The 24,850-nt window shown below is 44.6% G+C and overlaps 1 protein-coding gene across 1 annotated transcript in view; it reads right to left on the bottom strand.

The window, feature by feature from the left end:
• The window catches only part of FRMPD3 (FERM and PDZ domain containing 3), an 89,931-nt gene that overhangs the window by 28,120 nt on the left and 36,961 nt on the right, over positions 1 to 24,850 (bottom strand). The window contains 8 exon segments of the mRNA XM_004379833.1: positions 2 to 91; positions 2,170 to 2,296; positions 2,625 to 2,761; positions 8,252 to 8,371; positions 9,832 to 9,963; positions 13,177 to 13,284; positions 17,217 to 17,281; positions 17,284 to 17,320. Coding sequence (XP_004379890.1) covers positions 2 to 91; positions 2,170 to 2,296; positions 2,625 to 2,761; positions 8,252 to 8,371; positions 9,832 to 9,963; positions 13,177 to 13,284; positions 17,217 to 17,281; positions 17,284 to 17,320 — 816 coding nt within the window.

The raw sequence follows: 24,850 nt of genomic DNA, 5'->3' as shown, positions 1-24,850 counted from the left end.
CCAGGCCCACAGTGTTGAACAAAACGCCCGTAAAGGTCGGAAGTTCATTCAGGATTCGAAGATACTGGAGCTTTGCCTGTATTGCAGAGCCCTGTGGAAACAACCCACCCAGAAATATAAGCAGCCTGAGGAGCACAGCAAAAACAAACCCATGTTCTCAGGAAAAGTCTTAACATATTAGGACAGGCATGAATCAGCAAGCCACAATGTGGGAGTGTGAGGAAACCCTCAGTAAAATGGCAGGAAGGTTCCAGCTTGGACTGCTCTAACCTCTAGCATCCCATCTCCTCTTTCAAAACGCTTCTCCTATCTCTTCTTCCTTGTTCCCAAAGTATCCAGCTTACTCATTTTGTTCTTGGTTTAGTTTCAACATCTTTCCCATCTCTGACACTTCACCTCAACTGGTCCTCTCTCCTGAGATCTTTCAGACTCCGATAGCCACCTAGGTACTGGCCATCCCCTGTCGGGGGTCCCACTCAATACCTTTAGTACTGAGAACCCTGAAGTCCCAAGCCTGCTCTTCTTCTGGCGTTCCTGGTATCTATCAGTGGCCCTGTCATGTCCCCGGCATTCAAACCAGAAACCTGAGACTCACATTGGACTCCTCCCTCGGCCTCTCACCTGAAGGCCATCAGTCACCAAATCATCTTCTACCTCCTAACTCCCTCTCCAATCTCTCTATCCCTCTTCTCTATCCCCACAGTCATTGCTTCAATGTTTCCCACCTGTGTCAGGGTGGCAGCCAGGCTACCTTCAGTACTGACATTCCTTTCCCTCAACCTTCTCCACATTGCTGTTAGAAGGAGCATCCTAAAATATAAATTTAATCACATCAGCTTCCTGCTTAAACTCTTCAATGGCTTCCCACTGCCGACAGAATGAAGTACAAACTCCTTTCCACAGCACACAAGGTCCTCCATGGACTGGCTCCTGCCTCCTCTCTTGCCACGAGCGCCTCCCATGCATGTTCCTTGTATTCTCTGTACTTGCTTATGCTGAACTATTTGCATTTCTTTCCATGCACCACATTCTCTCATATCTCTGGGCCTTTACTTTACACAGACTGGCAATGTCTTCCTCCCACCACCACACCACCCAGCTCATCAAGATAAACTCCTATTTATCCTTCAAGACCCAGCTGTGGCATCAAATCCACCAATTCCTGGCCTTTTCCACCTCCCTCAGGTTGGGCTTGGTGTACCTCCTCTGTTTCCAGAGCACTCACGCCTATCACACAGTGTTGTAACTATCTATTGTGTTTTCCCACTGTGGCTGACTTGAGGGCAGAAACCATATCTTCTTCATCTTTGTGTCTCCAGCCCAAGCACTGGAGTGCTTCAGAAAAATGTTTGCTGAAGAAATGGGTGTGAGCACTGATGCTCTCAGCTGAGAAGAAAACAATTTGATTAAATATGCATAGCAAGGTAGGAACTGCTTAACTCTCTGGGGAAATTTGCATTTTAAAAGAGAAGCTAGTTAGTAATGCAAGGAATCTGGGATGGGTGGAATATACGGGGGCGATGATGTCCTGTGTCTACATCTGCAGGCTGATTCTAGCGCCTCTCACCATCCTTCTGCCTCTTGGGCAGGAAACACAGCCTACTGAGCCTTAAGAGACTAAGACAGGCCTGCGGGGCTGGGGAAAGCAGGGAGTGGGAGTCCCTCAGAGGGCAAAGGGATATGTGCCTTAGAATGTGGAGGACAGCACAGCAGTGACCTGAGCCCTCTGCATACCTCCCAGTGACCTATTCTCCAGGTCAGGCCTTGTCCCACCTTAGCTGGGGTTTTATCTCCCAGAATTCCATATCCCAGAAATCAGAAAGCTAGTGAGGGACAGACCAAGCATTTCCATGGAAAACATGCGCTTCCCCAGGGCCCAGTGCTTTCCACACAGTAGGTGCTCAATCAGCATTGACTAAAACAGTGCAAAGACCTGAGAATTATCTCCTGCATCTTGACCCCTTTGCTCTCTCAGTGACTTGCCACTGAGCTGTTTCTTGGGGAAGCTCAGGTTTGGGGAAAACCCCTCTCAGGTCAAGCTGGATCTGGTATTTCAGTCAAGAGAGTGATGAGGTTCCCCAGAGGCCCAGGTCCTGCTGGGAAACCAACCAGGAGTCCCCCGTGGCCACTAGTGCCTGAGCAGGACACTAAATGGCCTACTCTGGGTACCTTGATGCCACTGGAAGGATGTGTTTGGTGAGCCTTCAGTTGCTGAGAGAGAGATTTTCGGAGGTTCTTCTCTTTGATGCCCTGCAGGAGGGAGGGGGGAAGAAAGGGTTCCAGGCCCCACTCCTTCCTAAAAGCAGAAATAAAGTAAGGAATTAGAGAGACAAAGTGGGACAGAGAAAGGAAGATGGTAAGACAGAAATTGAATCTGAGAGACAGAGATGGAGGAATAGGGACTGGGAGAAAAAGAGGGATAGGGCCAGGGACATAACATTGGCCATAGTTTCCTAGTAGAAGCTGTAGCTCAAGGGCATATGGTCTAGGTGTGAGAAACTCCAAATCATGCTCACTCCCATCCCATGCCCTATTTTCCTGAAAAGCATAGCATAGCTCAATCCCTGCACCTTCTTCCTACACAGCTATTTGTCTCCCTCCCAAAGGGCCCCAGCACAACTCACTCCACATTCTTGAGTGAGATCTTCTGACTAGGTCGAGTGGCTGAGACAGTGATGTAGATGTGAAGGGCAGCAAGGCCCAAAAGCATCTCTGGCTTGGGGTCCATTCCAAAGCGTTCTCGGATAACATCGTTCCGACTCTGTGAGGAAGGGAGTCCAAACCCATCAGTTAAAGGAGATGTTCCCTTCCCACCCTCCCTCATCTATTCCCTTACATCCCAGAAACGATTCATGGTGTCAGTAAGACATCCTAGATCAAGGGGAAGAGGAAGATGCTGCCCTTGGGGAAGATACAACAGAGGAGCCTTGAGTCTCAGAGACACTATTCACTTCATTCAGCAGATACTGGACATCCTTCTCAGTGACAGATGGACACAATGGCAAGGCACAAGTGGACAGAAAGTTCGGATTGCTGCAAAAGTAAGACATGGTACCACTCCCTTTTTTCCCTCCTGTTATAAGGGACCTTCCCACCTTTTCTCTGGGTCTTCTACTTACCCCCCGCCAGCCACACAGGGCTCCTCTACTAGCTCAGATGGGAACAAAGGGAGAGACACACTGGGAGGGACTCTCCATAGGGCTCTGGCCCTGAAGCCCAGGGGGAAAGATGGATTGCAGGGATGGGGCAGACATTCTGTTCCTTGAGGTCTGAAGGACAAATACAGTGATGAGTCAATCTTCCCTACACTATCCTGAAAAGGGTTCCTGGAACTACTGACCAAGGGCATGACAACTCCCAAACCCTGAGGGTCAGAGTCCCAGTTATCAATGATTCAGCTTTCATTAGATCAGTTGTCCATTTTGTTGAAGTGGAACCAGGATGGGCTAGGGGACTAGGGAGCCGTGGTGGTATCACTACAGCATAGGAGAGACTGGAAAAGGAATGCTTCATCAATAATCATCTATGTAGAAAATTAAACAGAATCTACAAAAGAATCTACTAGAACTAATAAGTGAGTTTAGCAAGGTTGCAGGATATAAGATCAATATATAAAAATCATATATATTTCTATATGCCAGTAATGAACAATCAGAAATTTAAATTAAAAAATCAATACCATTTACAAAAGCATCAAAAACATGAAATATTTAGGGATACATCTGAAAAAAATGTGAAAGAACTAGACACTGAAAACTATAAAATATTGCTGAGAAAAATTTAGATGACCTAAATAAATGTAGAAATATACCGTGTTCATGGGTCAGAAGACTCAATATTATTAAGATGTCAATTTTTCCCAAACTGATCTATAGATTAAACACAATCCCAACCAGAATCACAGCAGGTTTTTGTTTTTTTTTTTTTTGTAGGAATTGACAAGCTGATTCTAAAATTCACTTGGAAATGCAAAGGACCTAGAATATCCAAAACAACTCTGAAAAAGAACAAAAAAGTTTCAGGAAAACACAACCTGATTTCAAGACTTATTACAAAGCTACAGTAATCAGAAGAATGTGATATTGACGTAAACAGAATACAGAGTTCAGAAACAGACCTACACATATATAGGCATCTGATTTTTTACAAAGTTGCGAAGGCAATTCAGTGGAGAAAGGGTAATCTTTTCAACAAATGGTGCTGGAGCAATTGGACATCCATATGCCAAAAAAACCAAAACCAGAACTTTGATCCATACTTCACACCATGTATAAAAGTTAACTCAAAATGGATCATAGACCTAATGTAAAACCTAAAATGGTAAAACTTCTAGAAGAAAAAAAACAGGAGAAAATCTTTATGAGCTTGGGTTATGCAAGGATGTCTTAGCTATGACACCGAAAGCACAATCCATAAACAAACAAATTGACATATTAGACTTTATCAAAATTCAAGCTCCTGCTTTGTGAAAGGTAGTGTTTAGAGACTGAAAAGCCAAGCCACAGACTGGGAGAAAGTAATTGCAACAAAGGACTTGTATCCAGAATACATAAAGAACTTTCAAAACTCAATAATAAGAAAACAAACTATCCAATAAAAAAGTGGGCAAAAGATTTGAACCAAAGAAGATGTAAGATGGCAAATAAGCACATGAAAAGATGTTCACCATCATCAGGCATTTAAAAAAAAAAACAAAAAACGCTGCCATCCAGTCGATTCCTACTCATAGCGACCCTATAGGACAGAGTAGAACTGCCCTATAGGGTTTCCAAGGAGCGGCTGGTGGATTATGAACTGCTGACCTTTTGGTTAGCAGCCAAGTTCTTAACCACTGCACCACCAGGGCTTTCATCAGTCATTAGGGAAATGCAAATGAAAACCACAGTAAGAGATACCACTACACACCTATAAGGATGGCTAAAATAAAGAATACTGCTACCAAGTGCTAGTGAGGATGCACAGAAATTGGAACTCTTACACATTGCTGACGGGATTATAAAGTGATACAACCACTTTGGAAAACCGTATTGACGTTTCTTTAAAAAATTAAGGATACATCTACCATGTGATCTAACCATTCCATTCCTAATCTAACCATTCCATTCCTAGGTATTTTTACCCAAGAGAGAAGAAAGCATGCGTCCATATAAAGACTTGTACATGAATATTCACAGAAGCTTTATTTGTAGTAGTCAAAACCTGGAAACAACCCAAATGTCCATCAACAAGTGAATGGATAAACAAATTTTGGTACATCCATACAACAGAATACTACTCAACAATAAAAAGGAATGAACTATAGATAGATGCAACAACATGGATGAATCTCAAAATAATTATGCTGAGTGAAAGAAGCCAGACCAAAATAAGTACACACACACACACACACAAACACACACACACACACACACAAAACCCTAGAAAATGCAAACTCATCGGTAAGTGACAGATAGCAAGTCAGTGGTTTCCTGGGGGAAAAAATTACAAAGGAGCCTGAGAAAACTTTTGGGAGTGTTGGATATGTTCAATATCTTGATTGTGGTGATGGTTTCATGGCTATATACATATGCCCAAATTACCAAATTACACATTTTAAATATGTGCAACTTGTTGTGTGTCAATTATACCTCAATGATGCTGTTATATGAAAAAAAAAAAAAAGAAGGAATAGATCTGAAGTCCATATTATCACAAAGAGGAAAGATAGGGTGGACATAGTCTTGTCATCAAATTCCAAAATATTAGAACCAAGGCAATTCCCAGAAGCTTGAATAAAGAAAATTTAGGGCAAACAAAATGAGAACTAAACTTACAGAATTCATTGCTACCTCAAGTGCTGTTAAAGGAACCTGAGGATATTTGAGAAATGTTCCTAACATTTAAGGTTGTCAGAAGGAGCAGAAAGGACAACCATGATGTCTCATAGCACATCCCCAGCTATCACCATCAAAGGCAGATCAGTTTCCAGGTTTTTTTTTTTTTTTCTCTCAAGCACTCTGTGTGTCCTACAGGCACCTAAACTCAACATATCCAAAAAAGAACTCATCTTTTCCCAAAACCCATTCCACTTTTTGTATTCTCTAACTTGGGGGATGATGTCACCTCTACCAGATACTCATTGAGTCAAGGTCTACTGATTCTACCTCTTAAATATCTCTTGAATCCCACCCCAGCCTTTCCATCATTACCCTTATTCTAGCCCTCAACATTTCTCCTCTAGATAACTGCAATAGCTCCCTAGTTAGTAGCCTTTCTTGGGATCTTTCTAAATTGTTTATCTAACCAGGCTATCCTTCTCCTTTCTGTGACCCCACCCTCCAGCAGAACTTCTTGACCTTGGCTGTACGTTGAATCACTTTGTTGTTGTTAGGTGCCGTCAGTTGGCTCCAACTCATAGTGACTCCATGTATAACAGAATGAAAACGTTGCCCGGTCCTGCACCATCCTCACAAATCATTGCTATGTTTGAGCCCATTGTTGCAGCCACGGTGTCAATCCATCTCGTTAGGGGTCTTCCTCTTTTTCCTTGACTCTCTACTTTACCAAGCATGATGTCCTTCTTCGGGGATTGGTCTCTCCTGATAACATGTCCAAAGTAAGAAGACAAAGTCTCGCCATCCTCGCTTCTAAGGAACATTCTGACTATACTTTTTTTAAAATTTTTAGAATCACTTTAGGAATTTAAAAAAATACTGTTTGGCTCCTACCCCCATAGATTCTGATTTGTCTTAGGTGGGGTGGAGAAGTCTCTGGGTGGTGCAAACAGTTAACACGCTTGCCTGCTAAGCAAAGGTTGGAGGTTTGTGTCCACCCAGAGGCTCCTCAGAAAAAAGGCCTGGTTATCTACTTTTGAAATATAAGCCATTGAAAGTCCTATGGAGCACATTTCTACTCTAACACATATGGGGGGGTCTCCATGAGTCAGAATGTACTCCATGGCAGCTGGTTTTTGGTTTAGGTGGGGTGGAACATTTTTTAAATCTTTCCAGATAATTCTAATATGCAGCTAGGGTTAAGAAGCACTGCCCTAAAGCAGTGTTTTGCAAATTCCTGCACTCCTCAGAATCACTTGGAGGGCTTGTTAAAACACAGATTGCTGGGCCCCTGCCCCAGAGTTTCTGATTCAGTTGAATTGGGGTGGGGCCTGAAAATCTGCATTTCTATCTAGTTCCCAGGAGATGCAGATGCTGCTTGCTGGTCCAGGAATCACACTTTGAGAACCATTGCCCACCTAAAGGATAAAGCCCAAGCAGGGGCCTACCTAAGGAAAATAGCACCTAGGGCAATTAGTGTTAAACTGCTGAATAATCTCTCATAGCTGGTGATGCAAACTGTGATGGCCAACAGAAACTGCTAATTGGTGAAGCAGTGCCCAGGGCACATGTCCAACCTGTGCCCCCACCCCGCCCAGTTAGGCCGCGCTTGTCATAGCCTACCAAGCCCTTCCCAACCCGCTTCCTGTTTCTCTAACTTCATTTCCTATTGCTTCTTACCTCACATCCTTCACTCCAGCCATAATAAATTACTTGCAGTTTTCCCAATACACCATCTCATTTCATTCCACCATGCCTTTGTAAATGCTAGTCACCTTGCCTAGAATGTGCCCCCTCCACTCCATCTCTTTACATAGCAAACTTCTCCTCATCCTTCAAGGCTCAGAGCATGCGTGTGTCACTTCCTCTGGGCAGCCTTCACTATCACTCTCCCGTGTAAAAGTGGCAAACTGCTTCCTAGGTGCCCCCACTGACACTGTACTCTGCCATTATCATAGCACCTATCACACTGCCTTATATTTATTTGTGTGCCTATGTATCTATGAGCTCTAGAGAGCTGGGACAGTTCTTTGTTCATTAGTGATTGCCAGCACCTAGCACAGGGCTTGGCCCAGAGTAATTTCTCAGCAAATGTTTCTGGATGAACTGAACTGGGAATCATCTCCTTATTAGATCTGGGTATTGGGGGTTGAGACCCTCTGAAACTCAAATAGGCTTGTTAAACCTTGGGATCCCGTGAGAATGTCAGAGCTACTAGGGTTTCTTGCTCTTGAAAATTGATGTGTCTGGAAAATTAGACAGGACTTTGAGCCCCAGTCAGCTCAGGTCACCAGGCCAATCAACTTGGCCATGGACTACAATGGTAGCAGAAGAGGAAAGGGCCTTCAGAGCTACCTGGAGGCTGAAAAAACTTACATAGCAGCTTCACTGTGATGGTAGAACAGCCTGCTGGCTTGTTTGCCCAAGCCAAACTCTACCTGGATGTACAGGTACTCAAAAGCAGCAGGATCCCTACGCAGCAGCTCCACAGGGTCTTTGGGAAAGAAGCTTATTCGGAAGAGGCATTTCATTCCTTGATAGTGCGTCCGCTGCACCACCTGAATCCCAGGGATGAGAAGTAGGAGGAAAAGAGATCCAGAATCAATGGCTGGGGTGATAGGAAGCCAGCTCAGTGGCTCCTCAAGGTGAGGTTTGAGGCAGAGCTAGGTTGCTTTTTCCCACTGTCTCCCACCTGAACAATTCCAATTACCCTTAGAGGAAAGTGATGAGAAGCCGGGTCTTTTTTGCAGCCTTTCTGACTAGAACTTTTGAAATCACTTATCCAGGACATGCCCTTTATTAACGATTGGGTCTAAGCCTCAAAACATTAGGTAGGAAGAGAGGGATCACGGGAACTTCTCAGACTCTTTTCTTGCTGTGGGGCTAATGCCTTTACCTAGCACAGGGGCTCAGCTTTGAGCAGTGTAAGTTACTGGTTATAAGCCAAATCAAAGATGTAAACTCCCATTTGGAAGTAAAGATGAAATAAGTTGGCACTATATTGATAATTGTTGAAGCTGAGGATGGGTAATGAAGGCTCATTATATTATTCCTTCTACTTTTATGTATGTTTGAAATTTTTCATAATAAAAAGGTTTAAAAATCCCCATTTGGAACAAGAGACCAATTGAATTCAAAAGGCCTCTTGAGGGTGGGGGTGGGAAGTTTAGGACTCCCTCCAAGCAGAAGACCTACGACCTTCCCTTCCCACCTGTGAGTATCTGGATTGCATTTGGCTGAGAACTAAACACAAATTTTTTTTTCCCTAAAATCCTTTCATGTTTTGTGTCTGATTTTGGTTTTGGTTTAGCTTCCATTTAGGCTCTGAAATTGTACTTCTTCCCAACTGTCCCTCTCCAACTCTTTCCCACTCTACCTGAGAATATCGGCTGACCCTGGGTGCCTCTGACTCTTCTTGGTGCTTCACCGTTGGTGAAATGCTATTCAATAATCCTGGATTTCTCCATTCTTTTCCCATATGGCAAGGGCTAGGAAACATACTGAACAGAAACTTTTTCCTACTCTACCTTAGAAGTTGATCTGGGTGACATGCTGCCCGTTCTTGGCCCTACTCAGCCCACACCCAATCCCCACATGTCCTAGTCTCACTAGATAGTTCTCATGGGCAATTCCATTTCCTGACCCTTCCAGATTACAGCCTTCATCTGAAGGGCCACATTTCCTCTCAGGAGGCAGAAAAATCTAGCAAGCAGGGCTTTTAGGAGACAAGAGACTTGACACTGCTCTTCAAACTTCACATTCCAGGTGCTGTGCAGTGAATCATCACCCCAAACTCTCCCCACTAGAGACCGAGACTAATGACCTTCATGCCCTTCTTGGGTCACAGTGGACATTTCCAAAAGCCCATTTGGAGGTGGGTCGTACTGACCCCAGTTGAAAACTGTGGGTCTGAGTATATCATTATTAAGTTTCTAGACAGGGAAGGCCTTGAGTCCTCCTCTCTAGTAGAGGCCACATGCATGCAAAGCAATTAAGCCAGGACAAGGGGATTGCTTACATAAGCCAGGGGCTGCTTGTCCTGGAGAAGCAGGAACTTGTGATTTTGTTCTGGCCCGGCATACTCAAGGACAAGAGCAAAGTGCTCAATGTACCTCAAGGAAAGTCGGTCCTGTAGTGTCACCATCACGTCCTGTGGAAGAGAAAAGAGCCCTGAGAGGGAGAACCATTTCAGCTCTAAGCTACTCTAAATGCCAAACATGGGGGAGAAGGACTGAACACCAAGAAAGTTAGTCCTGGGGAGAAAGCTGAGGCTGGGAAAGTGGGGCAGACAGAGATATAGGGGCTCTAGAGAAGCTGCCCAAGCCTCTATGGTGGCCCAGGCCCTGTGCTCCAGGATGAGTAAAGTGACCCATCAGTGCCATCAGAGGCCTGAGCCCTGGGGAACACTAAAGGCACAGGGGGTGGAGGGAGGTGTTTCTGAATTTTGCCTGGTCCTTCTCCTCCCTCCTTCCCTCCCTCCCTGTGGTCCTCACTCCTCCTCTTCAGCAGTGCTTACTAAGTGCCAGGCCTTGTGTTGGTTCTTCCCTAACCTTCTCTGGTAAGTCAGAATGTTAGCCCTGGTTTGTCCGTTAACTATTTTCTTAGGCATTCACAAAAACAAAAGCCACATTTATATGATTAAAAAGTTTACTATTTCTGGATTCATAATCTAAATCAAATGATTTGAGTTACCAGTGAAATGTTCATTTTTGAATGCAGCTGGCTTTTAGAGATGATCGATTTAGCAACTTGAGAAATGTGTCCATGCAGAGGAACTATGTTACGTGTCTTGTGCACAGTCATAAATCTGACTACTTATGGGTTCCATCTGCTCTGCTGCCCTACTTTTTTTTTATTTTAATAATGTACTTCATTTAACTCATAGATCCAAAATAATTATCATTTCCAATGTAATCAATATAAAAAGTTATTAGTGAGATATAATTATGTAATATAAATGGATATATCTATGCTATTAAAAAAAAAACCTGTTGCCATCGACTCAATTCTGACTCATGGTGACCCCATGTGTTACAGAGTAGAACTGCTGCATATGGTTTTCTTGGTTGTAATCTTTATGAAAGCAGATCGCCAGGCCTTTCTTCCAAGGTGCGGCTGAGTTCAAACTGCCAATCTTTAGGTTAGTAGTCCAGTGCACACCATTTGCACCACCCAGGGACCTATCTATATCTATATTGATATATGTATACACTAAGTCTTCTAAATCCAGTATATGTTTTACACTTACAACATGTCCCAATTCAGACTAGTTGCCCTACTTTTAATATTAGGGTGTCTGGAAACATATCCGTGGGGGCTGTCCAAATGTCAGTTTTGAGACTTCTGTCATCTATTTGCTGTGACTTCCACGTACACTGGGCTCCAGTGTGTGTGTTTGTGGAGTTGGCATCACTGAGCTCCCAAAAGCCTGAAAGAAATAGACTTGGGAATGATAAGCTCCCTTACAGCCAGCGTTGCCAAACAAGCCACTCTGAACATTAAAAGACGTTTAGCTATTCAAATGTTAGGATGGAAATTGGTGGGTACTTGAGAATCTCTCTTCGTATTATCCAAGTAGTCACAGAGGCGCCAGTGTTGCTGGCACTCTGGCAGGGACAGATGAGGTTTTCTTTGCAGTTCGGCTGCACTGGGACTGTGGACAGCCAAGCCAGTGACTGCCAACTGGTGTTACAAGTGTAATGGCCTCCATGCCAGGCGGTCAATTCAGCCAGGTACCTCTCTGGTACAAGTGGCTTGGCAGCCTGTCAAAGTTCCAATGAATAACCAGCGCACCCTCCATGAAGTCAGAGTGAGATCATGAGCAAGGGGAACACCACTGTCCTGGAAGGCTAGGGCTACCTGGAAGCAATGATGGCAGTGATGGTGTGAGGTAGGAGAATGCTCAGAGAAGCCTCTAAGAGGAGAGGGAGGTGAGTAAACACTGCAGTGCAGAGACAGAATATACAACGGACATATCAACCCATGAGTAATCACCAAGGAGGATTCTGACACAAAGATATGCATATCTGGAGAGGGACATTTGGATAACTCCTGGGTGGTCTAGTTCTGTTTCAATGCCCCCTCCCATAGCCTGAGACCTTCAATTACCAAGAGACCATCCCATGGTACCCTAAAGAATGTGTTTTGGTCCTAGGTGAGTTCCTGGTCTGGGGACCCATCCAGGCCTAAGCCTTCAAAAGAAACCCTTGGTTTAATCACTGTGGTTTGGGCACAGTGTTTCTCAACTGGGGTGATACCGGCACTTCGGGCAAGACTATTCTTCATCATCCAGGGACTGCTCCACTACTTGAAGGACATTTAGCATCCCTGACCCTGAGATACTAAATGCCAGTAGCACACCAAATCATTGTGATGATCCAGAATACCCTTAGACATTTCCAAAAGCCCTCTGGGAGTGGGCAGTACAGACCCTGGTTGAGAACCACTGGTAAAGCCATTTTTGAACACCTGACAACTCTTCTTAGCAAAAGTTTTCCTGGATCAGCGTTTGTTTTTTGTTTTTTTATTTATTTATAGGGTTGTCTTTGCCCTAGCATGGGTACCTCAGGACCTGTGGACCAAGGTGGGCTTCCTGGGTAGGCACTGCAGGTGCCCAGTAGTTTGGGCAGCACTGGTTGCATTGAAACATTCCTTCCGGGGCTGGTATTCTCTTTCTGGCAAGAGTCCAGAAGAAGCAGGCATGGATTTTTTTTTGTCCCAGAGCAAAGTGAACCTGGGGGTTAATCACATCATCACCTCTACTCCTCAGGACGAAGAGAATCACTACAACTTTTAGACGCCTAGCTGAGCTGTTAAGAATCACAGCTCAGTAATTGCTCTTCCTGTGAAACGAACAGCCAAATGGGCAGTTGCTGGACTTTTCAAATCTTGGTTCAGTGTTTAAGATCTGGTTGTTATTTAAAAAGCAAGGCATGGCTAAACTAATCTCTCCAGAGATTGCATTTGTTGATTTCTGTGTGTAAACTTGTGTAGGTGTTATTGTATCAATATAAATTGCTTTTGCTTTATAAATGGCTTGCTTAATGATCTTCACACTCTTGGGCTCCTGAGTCCTGAAGGACCCAGTATAACACAAACACAAAGCAGTTCACAAGTAGATGTGCACCCATGTGCTCATGCACACCAACACACACACACAATCTACTAGCACACAGCTGGGCATGTAAATTTCCATCCCTCACCCCCATCTGAGAAGGGTGTTTTTGCAGACTCATAAGCAGCAGAAGCTAAAAGGCCACCTTGCTCCAGCAGTGAGCAGCTATGTACAGACTTGGAGGAACATGAAGGCAAGCAGCTGTGTGTCCTCTGGAAAGACTGACCTAAGAGGAGACTGTATATGTACCTTAACAGTGGTCCGGCCATCAAATGTGAACGACTTGATCTGCCCATTTTCTAAGAAAACCTTTAGGACGTTGGGGATAAGGAGAAGAGCTTCTTTCTTCATCATTTTCTGTGAACAGGCAGGGAAAGCACAAGGAGAGGGGCTCGTTTAGAAGGAGGAGGGAAGCCAGAGGAGGGGTGTGGAAAGGAAAAGAAAGGAGGAAGAGAAAGGAGAAAGAGAAGGAGACAGGGAGCCAAAGGTATGGGAGGACAAAGAGACAGAGGAAAAGCAGATCAATAATAATGTTACATGGACCCCAGAACCAAATTCTCCAAGAAGACATTGACTGGTCCATGTCAAAAGTTCACCCTTCCTTTGACATCACAGCACACCCACATTATACTGTGGTTCAAAGCTCCTTCTGAGTACAACTCACTCACCTGACCTTATCTCCTGAAACATCCCTACACACAACATTCTCCTTTTCCATCGTGCCCTTCACATATCAAGATCACTTCCATGTCCATACCTTTGTTCTGCCATTCTCCCTCCCTCGTGGCATCTAAGGCTCTTTCTGACTTGGCCCCCTCCTACCTCTCCAGCATCATGTCTTGCCATTCTTGGTTTGCACACTGCTCTTTCATGCCTCCATACTTCTGAATAGGAGGTGGTGCATGTTAAGTTCTCAATAAATATTTGTTAAAAAAAGGCTGTTCCCTCTGCTTAGAATACCTCTCCTATTTCTCTCCTTGGCAAACTCCTACTCATCCTTCAAGACCTAGGTCAAATATGTATTATTTAAAGCCTTGACCAAATACCCTCAGGTACTTTGACCTGCTCTTCCCTTGCATTCCCATTGCAATTTATATGCACCTCTCTCACTACTCTTATCATACTTCTGGAGAATATTTGTCTTTCTCATCAAACGGTGAACTCAGAGCACAATGACCATGCCCCATTCATCTTTGTAGTCCCAACACTAAGCAGAGTTCCTGGCACGCAGTTGTTGCTCAATAAATGGCTGCTGAATGAATGAGCAGTAGGTGCAGTGCTTAACCAAACCAGTTGCTGTCGAGTCAATTCTAACTCATGGTGACTCCATGGGTGCAGAGTGGAACTGCATTCAGTAGAGTTTTCAAGGCTGTGACCTCTTGGAAGCAGATAGCCAGACCTTTCTTCTGAGGTGTCCTTGGACGGGTTTGAACTGCCAACCTTTGGGTTAGCAGTGGAGTGCTTAACCGCCAGTAGGTGTTTAATATGTGTTTACTTGAATGATTAGGAGCCCTGGTGGCATAGTGGTTAAGAGCTCAGCTGCTAACCAAAAGGTCAGCAGTTTGAATCCACCAGCCGCTCCTTGGAAATCCTATGGGGCCGTTCTACTCTGTCCTATAGGATCACTATGAGTCGGAATCAACTCAATGGCAACGGGTTTTTAAATGATTAGAGTCAGCAGAAGAGTCCAGCCATTTCCCTGGGCCAACATCATTAGTTCTATAGGAACTGAAAAGCAGCATAAGGTAGCCAGATTCCTTAATTCAATGGACATTCACTGAGCCTCTGCTATATGCCCAGCACTATGTTAGACCTGGGCCCAGTCTTACACTCTTGTTGTAGTGACCTGGCATACACACATGAATCCACTAGACAACAATTATAGGACCAAAACAACTCAACAAGACAGATGTTAAGGATTCCTAGATAGGGTGAATTGGATTTTGATTTTGAAGGTGATGATGGGTGTGGATTATTAGGTCAGAAGACAACAGTCAGATCAAGGGACTGTCATGGACAAAGCATGGGAATAGGAATAATCAAGTCCTCTTGGGTTGGGGTGTGGCTGCCAGTGGTGCGAGCCAGAAGTCAGGTATGGCTGGTGTGAAGCCAAAGGTGGGAAGTGATGGCATACTATATAACACTGGAAAAGTGTGACTCCCTGGCTTTCTCTCTGATCCCGAGAATCCTGCCAAGGCCAGAGGCCCTGGATCCCCAGGCTGATGATGCTCAGCGGTGGCAGGTTTTATTTAGCACACTGGGTTGGACTCAGATAATTACTTAATTGATTTTGCTTAAAAATAGAGTTGGCAAGGAACGCCCACAGGATTTATTTTTGCTGTGGCTGCTTAATAAAGCCTTGGAACACAAAGGGAAAGGGATGATAAGATAGCCAGGAGTCACCTGGGCCTGGACTCCCCCAGGTCCCAACCAATGGTGAGGCTGCTATGGTCTGCACTGGTGGTAAGGAGGGGAGGGAGGCTGCTGTTGTGGCATCAGGTAATTTCCTGAGCACAGCTAGAGTTGGAAGATTGATACCTGTTTCTCTCCCAGCCAAGAGCCTCAGACTGTGCCTGGTGGCCTGTCCAGGAGAGAAAGAAATAACTCTAGGTGGGTCCTAGCTACTCTGGGGCATTTACATTCAGATTGGTCTGGAGTGGGGGCTAGATTCTGCCTGTAGCCTAGTTGAGAAGTATAAAGAAGGGATTCATAATGGGGGAAGGATAGAGTGGGGAAGGGAGAGTGTAGGAAAGAGAAGGAGGGGGAGAAAAAAGGGAGGAAAGAAAAGGAAGGGAAAGGAGGAGAGGGGAAGCAAGGGAGTTCTTCACTGAGTGGCTTGGCCTTGGTTGATTACTCTGTAATGTTGGGATGGGACAGGATGCATCCGCCTATACTTTCTAAATTCAAGTCACATTTCTTCTGGGTTTTTAAGGGCTCAGGACACAAATGTCCCCTTAATGACTTAGACCTCAGGGTCTGCTTCACCCTGATCTGCAGGGTCTCCATACTGCTCCCTTTCCTCTCTGCTCACTGCCCACCTGCTTCTCTTCAACTTTTCCTGCTAGGATTGACATGCCAATTTGCCCATTGGGGTCCTGTAGTCCCCTGGACTTCCCATACTTCCTTGGACAGGGATAGGGGAGGACATGAGCTGAGTTTGGAGATGAGAGTCAGGGAAATGGGGATGGGAGACATCTGTGTCCTTTATCCCTTCTTCTGAGTGGCTCTACCTCAAAGAACTCTCTAAGTGCCCAGCACCCCGGTGATTTCCCTGTTCAGTCTGGGCTTGCTATCGTCTCTCAAAAACTGCAGCTGTGCCTCAGTACATAAATGACAAGGGCCTCCTGAGAGCCCAGCCAGCAACAGCCTGAAAAAGCACACAAGTGCCTGTTAGCTCCAGCTCCCCCCCCGCCCCCCACTGGGATATCACCAAGTTCCGCAGATTCCAGGGGGACTCTGGGCACCAATCCACTGCTGCTTAACACGCACCTTTCTGCTCTCCACCCACCTCTTCTCATTTGCACATCTGGAACGGGCAATTCACTTCATGCAAACCCCACAAAGCAATGAAAAAGACTGTGGGCTGCCCACGACCCTCAAAATTGGCATGTGGCATCAGCTGTTGAACCATTACCTGCTCCTTGAAACAATGCCACCCAGCAGTATTGTATTGTCTCAATCTGAACCACTTATCCCCCCAACATCACTGAGAGCTATCCAGTGTCAGGGAACAGGTATCTATTTTGCATCCTGTGTGGGCCTGGGAACCCAGCAGGTGCCTACTAAAGACTTTGTGATTTAATGAGAGTCTGTATCATTTTCCCTATGGAAGCTTCATCCACTACTGCACAGCCTTCTACAGTCAAGATGTGGAGTTGCAGTATCACTTCAATGTGAAGAGAGCTCAATTTCACCAGCCGCTCTTCCCATGGATCTTCAGAAAACCACTCCTTCCTTCCTGCTTCTATCAAATAACCAAAATATGTTTATGGAGCATCTGTTCTGAGTGTAAACTACTGTACTGGGGATGGAATTTCTCAAAGCACCATGAGGATCCTGAGTGACTCAGTACGTACTCCTTCTCCCTACAACGCCCAGGGCCTCTCTAGACACCACACACTCCTCACTCATGACCCACCTATACAGCATTGGGGTCCTCCCACTCCAACCCCTTCCTAATACTGTCCACTATGAGGAAGAGTGGACAAGCAACCGCTCCTGTAGGAGAACTTGATATCCAGACCAATTCTGGCCAAGGGCCCAGGAGAGGGAGCTGAGGCTGCACTTACTGCATCTGTTTCTCCAACTGCCACCTGCTCAGAAAATCGGACCTTCACAGGATTGGACCTCAGTCGGCCTTCTTCGCAGCACTGATGAAGGCAGATTTGGGGGACTGAAAAAAGAACAGGGGACTGGTTATTTCTCTCTCCCTGAGGAAAACCTGACCTTTATCACGTTGGAGTTAAGATGTCTGAGTACACGTACACTTTTCCTTACTGATCAGTAAGTCAATAAATAAGTATTGATTACCTACTAGGTGCAAGGTAATGCGCTAAGTGCTTCCTTATATAATTGGTGTGTTCTGAGAAAGCTGGGCATGATTGAATTTGGGTAAATTGAATCCCATTATTAATGCTCTAGGCCTATGGGAGTTTGCAAACGTTCTTTGGTAATAACAAATACAGAATTTTTATATATTTGATTTTCTTAATATGAGATATACCTAAATGGTAGTTTTTATTACATTTGAACACAAGCATCCCAAAGGATTTACAGAAATGATCTTACTCATCTCACAGATATGCCCTGCCCCTAGGAAGGAGGCTCATAGCAAATGTTATTTCAGATGTGGAAGAAAAGAGGCCTAGCACTCCAGAATGATTTATCCACAGTTTCTAAACTATTCAGGAATAGAGATGTCAGGGATTTAACCCAGGTGTCTTGGCTTTCTAGTTCTGGACTCTACACCAATTTGTTTATCCAATTCTGTAAGAAACACCCAAACAATCAGCTAGGCTCCCTAGTTCTTGAAAACTCTCCCATAAATTCTCCAGGAAGCATGGCTAGCAAATACTGGAAACTTAGCCTTTCCTGGGTGCTCCCTGGATGCTTACCCTTCTCCCCACTGAGCTCTATCTAGCCCATTGTTATGGATTGACTTTTGTCCCCCCAAAATATGTGTTGGAATTCTAACCCCTATATCTGTGGATGTAATGTAATGTGATATAATATAATCTCCTTCCATAACGCAATGTAATGTAATGTAATCAGTCAGTTGAGGCCATACCAGTGTAGGGTATGTCCTAAATCTAATCACTTCTGAGTTTTTAAAAGAACAGCAGAGACACAGAGACAAAAGAGCACAAACGGGGAAGACAGACACTATCTGATGATGATGGAGGTAGATGAATCTACAACCCCAGGAACTCCAAAGACCAGGGCTACTAGAGGCTGAAATAGATAAGGAAGAACCTCCCCCTAGAGCCACACTCTGAATTTGGACTTACAGCCTCCTAACCTGTGAGAACTGGTGGTGCAGTGGTTAAGAGCTCGGCTGCTAACCAAAGGGTCAGCAGTTTGAATCCACCAGCTGCTCCTTGGAAACCCTATGGGGGAGTTCTACTCTGTCATATGGGGTCACTATGACTCGGAATCGACTCGACGGCAGTGGTTTGGTTTGGTTTAACCTGTGGGAAAATAAATTTTTGTTCTTTAAAACCACCCACTTGTGGTATTTCTGTTTTAGCAGCACTAGATAACTAAGATATCCACCAATCAGGAAATACAAGAGTCCTGGTGAGGGCCAGCCCCATGTCTTCGGGACATTTACTCATTCATTCAACAAACTGACAGAGAACCTATTATGTGATGTCAGGCACTGCTCTACATGATGAAGGATACAGCAATGAACAAGAGAGACAAAATTCCATGCCCTCGCAGAGTGTACATTCTAGCAGAAACAGTCAGGTGATTAAAAACAAATACCTGTTAGGTAGCGTCTTAGTCATCTAGTGCTGCTATAACAGAAATACCACAAGTGGATGGCTTTAACAAACAGGTATTTATTTTCTCACAGGTTAGGAGGCTAGAAGTCTGAATTTAGGGTGCCGGCTCTATCGGAAGGTTTTATCTCACTGTCAGCTCTGGGGGAAAGTCCTTCTCTCTTTAGCTTCTGTTTCCTGGTTCCTTGGAGATCTCCAAGTGGCTTGACATCAATCTTGCCCCACTTCTGCTTCTCTAGTTTGCTTGTTTAATCTCTTTTATATCTCAAGAGATTGATTCAAGACATACCCTAGACTAATCCTGCCTCATTCACATAACAAAGACAATCCATTCCCAAATGGGATTATAACCACAGGAATAGAGGCTAGGACTTGCAACACATATTTTGGGGGGACACAGTTCAATCCATAACAGGTAGCAAATATAGACTATGAGGACAAGAGAAGGAGTGAGGGTGGGAATGGTAGGGGTGTTATTTTAGACAAGGTGGTCAGGAAAGACTTCTCTAAGGAGGTGATATTTAAGCAGAAACCTGAAGGAAGTGAGGGAGAGACAACCATGAGGCTATCTGAGGAAAGAGCCTTCCAAATAGAAAGAACAGTAAAGGCCCTGAGGTGGGCATAGGATTGAGGTGTATGAGGAACAGCAAGGAAACCTACTATAGCTGGAGTAGAATGATGGAGAGGGGATGGGAGGAGATGTGATCAGAGAGGCAGCTGGGGGCTGGATCATGCAGGATCTTGAAAACCATGCCAAGAACTTTCAATTTTACTCCACTGGAGGGTTTTGGGAGCCCTGGTGGCATAATGACTAAGAGCTTGGCTGTTAACCAAAAGGTCAGCAGTTCAAATCCACCAGCTGCTCTTTGGAAATCCTACGGGACAGTTCCACTCTGTCCTGTAGGATTGCTATGAGTTGGAATCGACTCGACGGCAACGAGTTTGGTTTGTTTTTTGGTTTTTCTGGTTTTGAGCAGACATGATCTGACTCGCATTTTAAAAGGATGCCTCTGGCTGCTGTGTGGAACACAGACTGTAGGAGGGTAAGGGCAGAAGTAGGGAGAGTAGTTAGGAGTTTATTGCAATAATACAGTCAAAATACAATGGAGACTTAGGCTAGGGTATTGATAATGGAGATGATGAAAAATGATTGAGTTCTGGATATATTTTGAAGATAGAATCAAGATGATATGTTGATGGATTGGATGTGGGGGGTGAGAAAAAGAGAGGAGTCAACTGGAAGAATTAAGTGGCCATTTACTGAGATGAGAAAGACTAGGAGAAAAAACAGGCTGGGGGCTACTTCAAACCACCATGGAACTTGTGAGTCCTACAATCAGGAATTCCTCTGGGTTGAAGCCATGAAGGTCCCTGCCAGCTGGGAAGGCAACATATTAAGCCATCGTCTGCCATCAACGTTGCTGTTGAGATTCATTTACCCCATTAGCCAGAGGAAGGCGGGGCCTGAAAATAAAGACACTAGAAACAAACATCCTCATCTTGGGCCCTGGTCCCAGCTGTGTTCTCTTTCAGGTCCAGCAATCTCATTACCCACAGAGATCAGACTGCAACAGGGCTTCGGAGTTGGTTCACTCCAGTTGGAACCCCTGCTGAGAATTTGCATTCCCACCCCTGATATACTGAATCAGAATCTACCATTTAACAAATCCCCAGGTGATTCTTATTTGTTAAAATGTAGCTTCTGATTCAATATATCTGGGGTGGAAATGCAAATTCTCAGCAGGGTTTCTAACCAGAATGAACCAGTTCGAAGCCCTGGATTGCAAACAGCCTCCTGTCCCACCTGAGTCCAGCAGGAACTCAAGCAGTGGGTTTCAGTCCTGGCTGCACGTTAGAAACACTAGAGAGTTTTGAAAAAATCCTGATGCCCAGGCCCCACCCCAGACCAATTACAGTAGAATTCCTGAGGGTGAGTACTGGACATCAGTATTTTTAAAACTCCTAGTGATGTCAATGTACAGCCAAGGTTGAGAACCACTAAGCTAAAGGCACCTTCTTAGACTTCTCATCCTGAGCTATGGGGACAATTTGTTGGTAGCAGATAATACAGCACAATGAAATCCAGAGCTGGAGATCCTTGCAGAAAGTGATTACAGTATTCACTGTTCATGAGCGTCAATAAATGCCTTTGTATGTTGCATACCCCGGTGCTCAAATCCTAGGAGAGGTCTGGTGGGGGGCGGGTGGGCTACAGGCTGCAGCAGGAGCAAAGGGAATGGGGAAAACAGAAAGATCTGTATCTATGCTCAGGCAACTCTGCTTGACTCCATCCCCACCAAAACCAAAACCAAAACCAAACCCGTTGCTGTTGAGTCGATTCTGACTCATAGCGACCCTATAGGACAGAGTTAAACTGCCCCACAGGGTTTCCAAGGAGCAGCTGGTAGATTCAAACTGCCAACATATTTTTTTTTTTTGGTTAGCAGCGGAGCTCTTAACCACTGTGCCACCAGGGCCCCCCATCCCCACAGTAGTCCGAATTTTCACCAAAGGTGCCACAAACATGACACAGGTGAAATTTTCTTTCCAACTGACGGTCACCCTTTCCTTTCTCTGTGATCAGTTACCATCGGACATCTCCATGGCACAGTGTGGGATGAGGCATCCCTAGAGACATAAATGGGTTATGTAGTCTGCCCTTGTTTTTTAAATGTGAAACTGAGGCCCATGAAGAGGATATGGTTTACTCAAAGTAACAAAACAATTTGGCAGCAGAGCTGAAATCAGAAGCCAGATTTCCCGAATCTTCAATTAACGATCCATCACAGCAGGCTGAAGCTGGCAGTCTCTTCCTCTTCTTTAATCCATTGGTTCTACCTTGGTCCTGCTTAATGAATTTAACCAAATGAAGAAGAATCTCAAATGGTCTCCTTTTATGTATTCACCCACAGTGGACGTGAGAGCATCCAAGATTAGATCCTGTCCTACAGATGCCACTACAAATGATTCAGATATTTATAGGAGCAAAAGCATGAAGGAGGAAATGGAATTGCCAATATTTTCAGGGATTATAATCATTTCCAGGTGTCTGTTTTAGCACTATTTTCAGCTTGTTTGTGCCTCATTCCACATTGACCCTTGTCCTGTTGGTCTCCAAGAGACTCCATCCTATTCTTGGACGTCAGTCTTGATCACTGATGGTGACTCACTCATTGCCAGCTGGTCTCTGCTAGGTGTCACAGAGTCATGTCTAGCCTTATGCTCAGACACAGATGAGGCCTGCCTTGCAGTGTAATACAAGGGGCTCTTAAAGGCCTGGGAGAGTAGGACCCAGGAATCTATAGTGTTTAAAATGCCTTAACCCATTAAGCATAGATTGAGTACCTCTGGCTGGGACATCTGAGTTTTTCACTGATCCTATTTTTCCTCCAAGGAGTTGGGAATCTCATTTTGCAACAGGCACCCTTTCTGGCTAAAATGAATTTTGGCTTGAAACACGGGACTAGAATTGCTAAGTACCTCCGGGGCCACTGCAAGCCCCTTGAAGCAAATATGCAGCCAACAGCTAGGTGAAATAAGTAATAGAAGAGACAGCCTGTCTCTCCCTCAGGGCTGAATTCAGCAGCTGGTGATTCTTTGACCATTTTTTAATTTTCTGGCTCTATTATTACAGATTTCAGGGCTGTGATCACTCATATCTTAGCCAAAGTCAGGTGTCTGGCCAACAATTTTAGTGTAAGATAGCGCTCTACTGTGATAACTGTGGAAGGGTTTTAAGACAATGGGGCACTTGTTAAAATGTCACAAGATCCCCAGATATACGTAAGAATCACCCGGGGATCTTGTTAAAATGTAGATTCTGATTCAGGTTATCTGGTGTGGAAATGCAAATTCTCAGCAAGGGTTTGAATCAGAATGAATGGGTTCAAAGCCTTAGTTCCCACTACTGTGCCTGCCACATGCTGTCTCCTTTCCATCCCCACCCTTCAGGGCCCCCAGTTTCCCTTATGCTCAGCTAAATGTCATCTCTTCTTTAAAGCCCAGCTCAAATTCCACCTCTGTCCTGAAGCCTTCCCCAGCTCTTACATTCCTCTCCCACCCAATTTCCTACGGTACTCCTTCTTTTTTTAATCAGTTAATTTTTTCATTGTACTTTAGATGAAGGTTTACAGAACTAGCTTCTCATTAAACAATTAGTACACACATTGTTTTGTCACATTGGTTACCAACCTCATGACATGTCAACACTCTCCCTTCTCAACCTGGGGTTCCCTATTAACAGCTTTCCTGTCCCCTCCTGCCTTCTCATCCTTGCCCCTGGGCCGGTGTGCCCATTTAGTCTCGTTTTGTCCTATGGGCCTCCTACAGTACTCCTTGTTAATCCATACTGCCATATCTCATCTCCCCAACCAGGTTGTAAGAGAAGAGATGACATTTTATATTACTGTGTCTCCTCCTAACACCAGGCACACAGTAGTAACAGAATAAAACAGATTAGTTGATCGTTATGTTTAATAATTGATTAATTCATTAATTCACCAAGTATGGTTTGAGTACCTACCATCTGCCAAACATTATACCTCAAGCAGCTCTGTGGAAAACCAGTTCTTCTATAGTGGTTCCCAGTATTTGGGCTGTTTTTTTCTGGAGTGGTGGTTCCAAGCAGAGGTGATTCAAGCTCTTTGGGTACAGGCTAGATTTTCAAAACCAGAAAACTGGGGTTCTATTGGAAGGAATTGTCTGTTTTCTTTACCAGGGACATTCTAGGTTATAACACAGTACTTTGTTGATCTATTTAAGACACTTATTGAGGACCTCCTATGTGCCAAGGTCTAAGGGTTACCAAGGTTAATAAATAGCCAATCATGGGGAATAGTTTGTCATTCAAAGATTAAGGAACACACTTAAATACATATAGGCTTAACAAGTGTCTATTTATGCAGTATGGTTTGAGGGGCCCTAATAAAGGACTCCTGTGCCCCTAGAATGCTCCCCAAATGGCCTGCCATAGTGAGAGTCACTCTGTTAAAAGGAAAATATTTTCTTAAAGAGACAACATATTAGACCAGGAGTTCTCAACCTTGGCAACATAGCACAATCATTTGGGGAAGCCTTGTCAAGACCAATGCCTGGGCTCCCCAACCCCAACTTCTAATTCAATTGGTCCAGGGCAGAGCCTGAGTATCAGTGTTTTTTTAAAAAAGTTCAGGTGGTTCTAGTGTATAACTAGGGTTGAGAACCAGTGTATTAATCATTATAAGCCTCAGAATGTAGGAGCTGGAAGAAGTATTAGAGATTGCCCATTGTTTCCCAAATTCTACTGATCATCAGAATCACCTGTGGATCTTGTTAAAAACACAGATTCCAGACCCCATTCTTAGCCCTATCGATTCAGAATCTCCAGGAGATTGTCCTCTGGAGGAAGTGGCAATCAAACTTTAACATGATAAGAGTTTGGTGGGAGGCAGCAAGTCTCCATGCATCTATAAGATGTCAAGTGCCCACTGTGGACACAGTACTATGTTCTGTGATGCAGAGGGTATAACATTGAACGTATGTTGGAGTCTTCAAGAAGCTTTCATTTTATGTTCTGCATCCCACTTCGGTGAGTGGCGTCTGGGGTCTTAAAAGCTAGCGAGCAGCCATCTAAGATGTATCAATTGTTCCCAACCTACCTGGAGTAAAGGAGAATGAAAAACACCGAAGACACAAGGAAAATATTAGCCCAAGAGACAGAAAGGGCCACATAAACCAGAGACTCCATCAGCCTGAGGCCAGAAGAACTACATGGTGCCCAGCCACCACCAATGAATGTCCTGACAGGGAACACAACAGAGGGTCCCTGATGGAGCAGTAGAACGATCGGATGCAGAACTCAAATTCTAGTAAGAAGACCAGACTTAATGGTCTGACTGAGACTGGAGGCGCCCTGGAAAGCATGGCCCCTGGACTCTCTATCA

Source organism: Trichechus manatus, unplaced genomic scaffold (assembly GCF_000243295.1).
Source record: "Trichechus manatus latirostris isolate Lorelei unplaced genomic scaffold, TriManLat1.0 scaffold00068, whole genome shotgun sequence".
NCBI classification, from domain to species: Eukaryota; Metazoa; Chordata; class Mammalia; order Sirenia; family Trichechidae; genus Trichechus; species Trichechus manatus.
The sequence above is the reverse complement of the archived record's forward strand: the minus strand, read 5'-3'. Positions and strand labels throughout refer to the sequence as shown.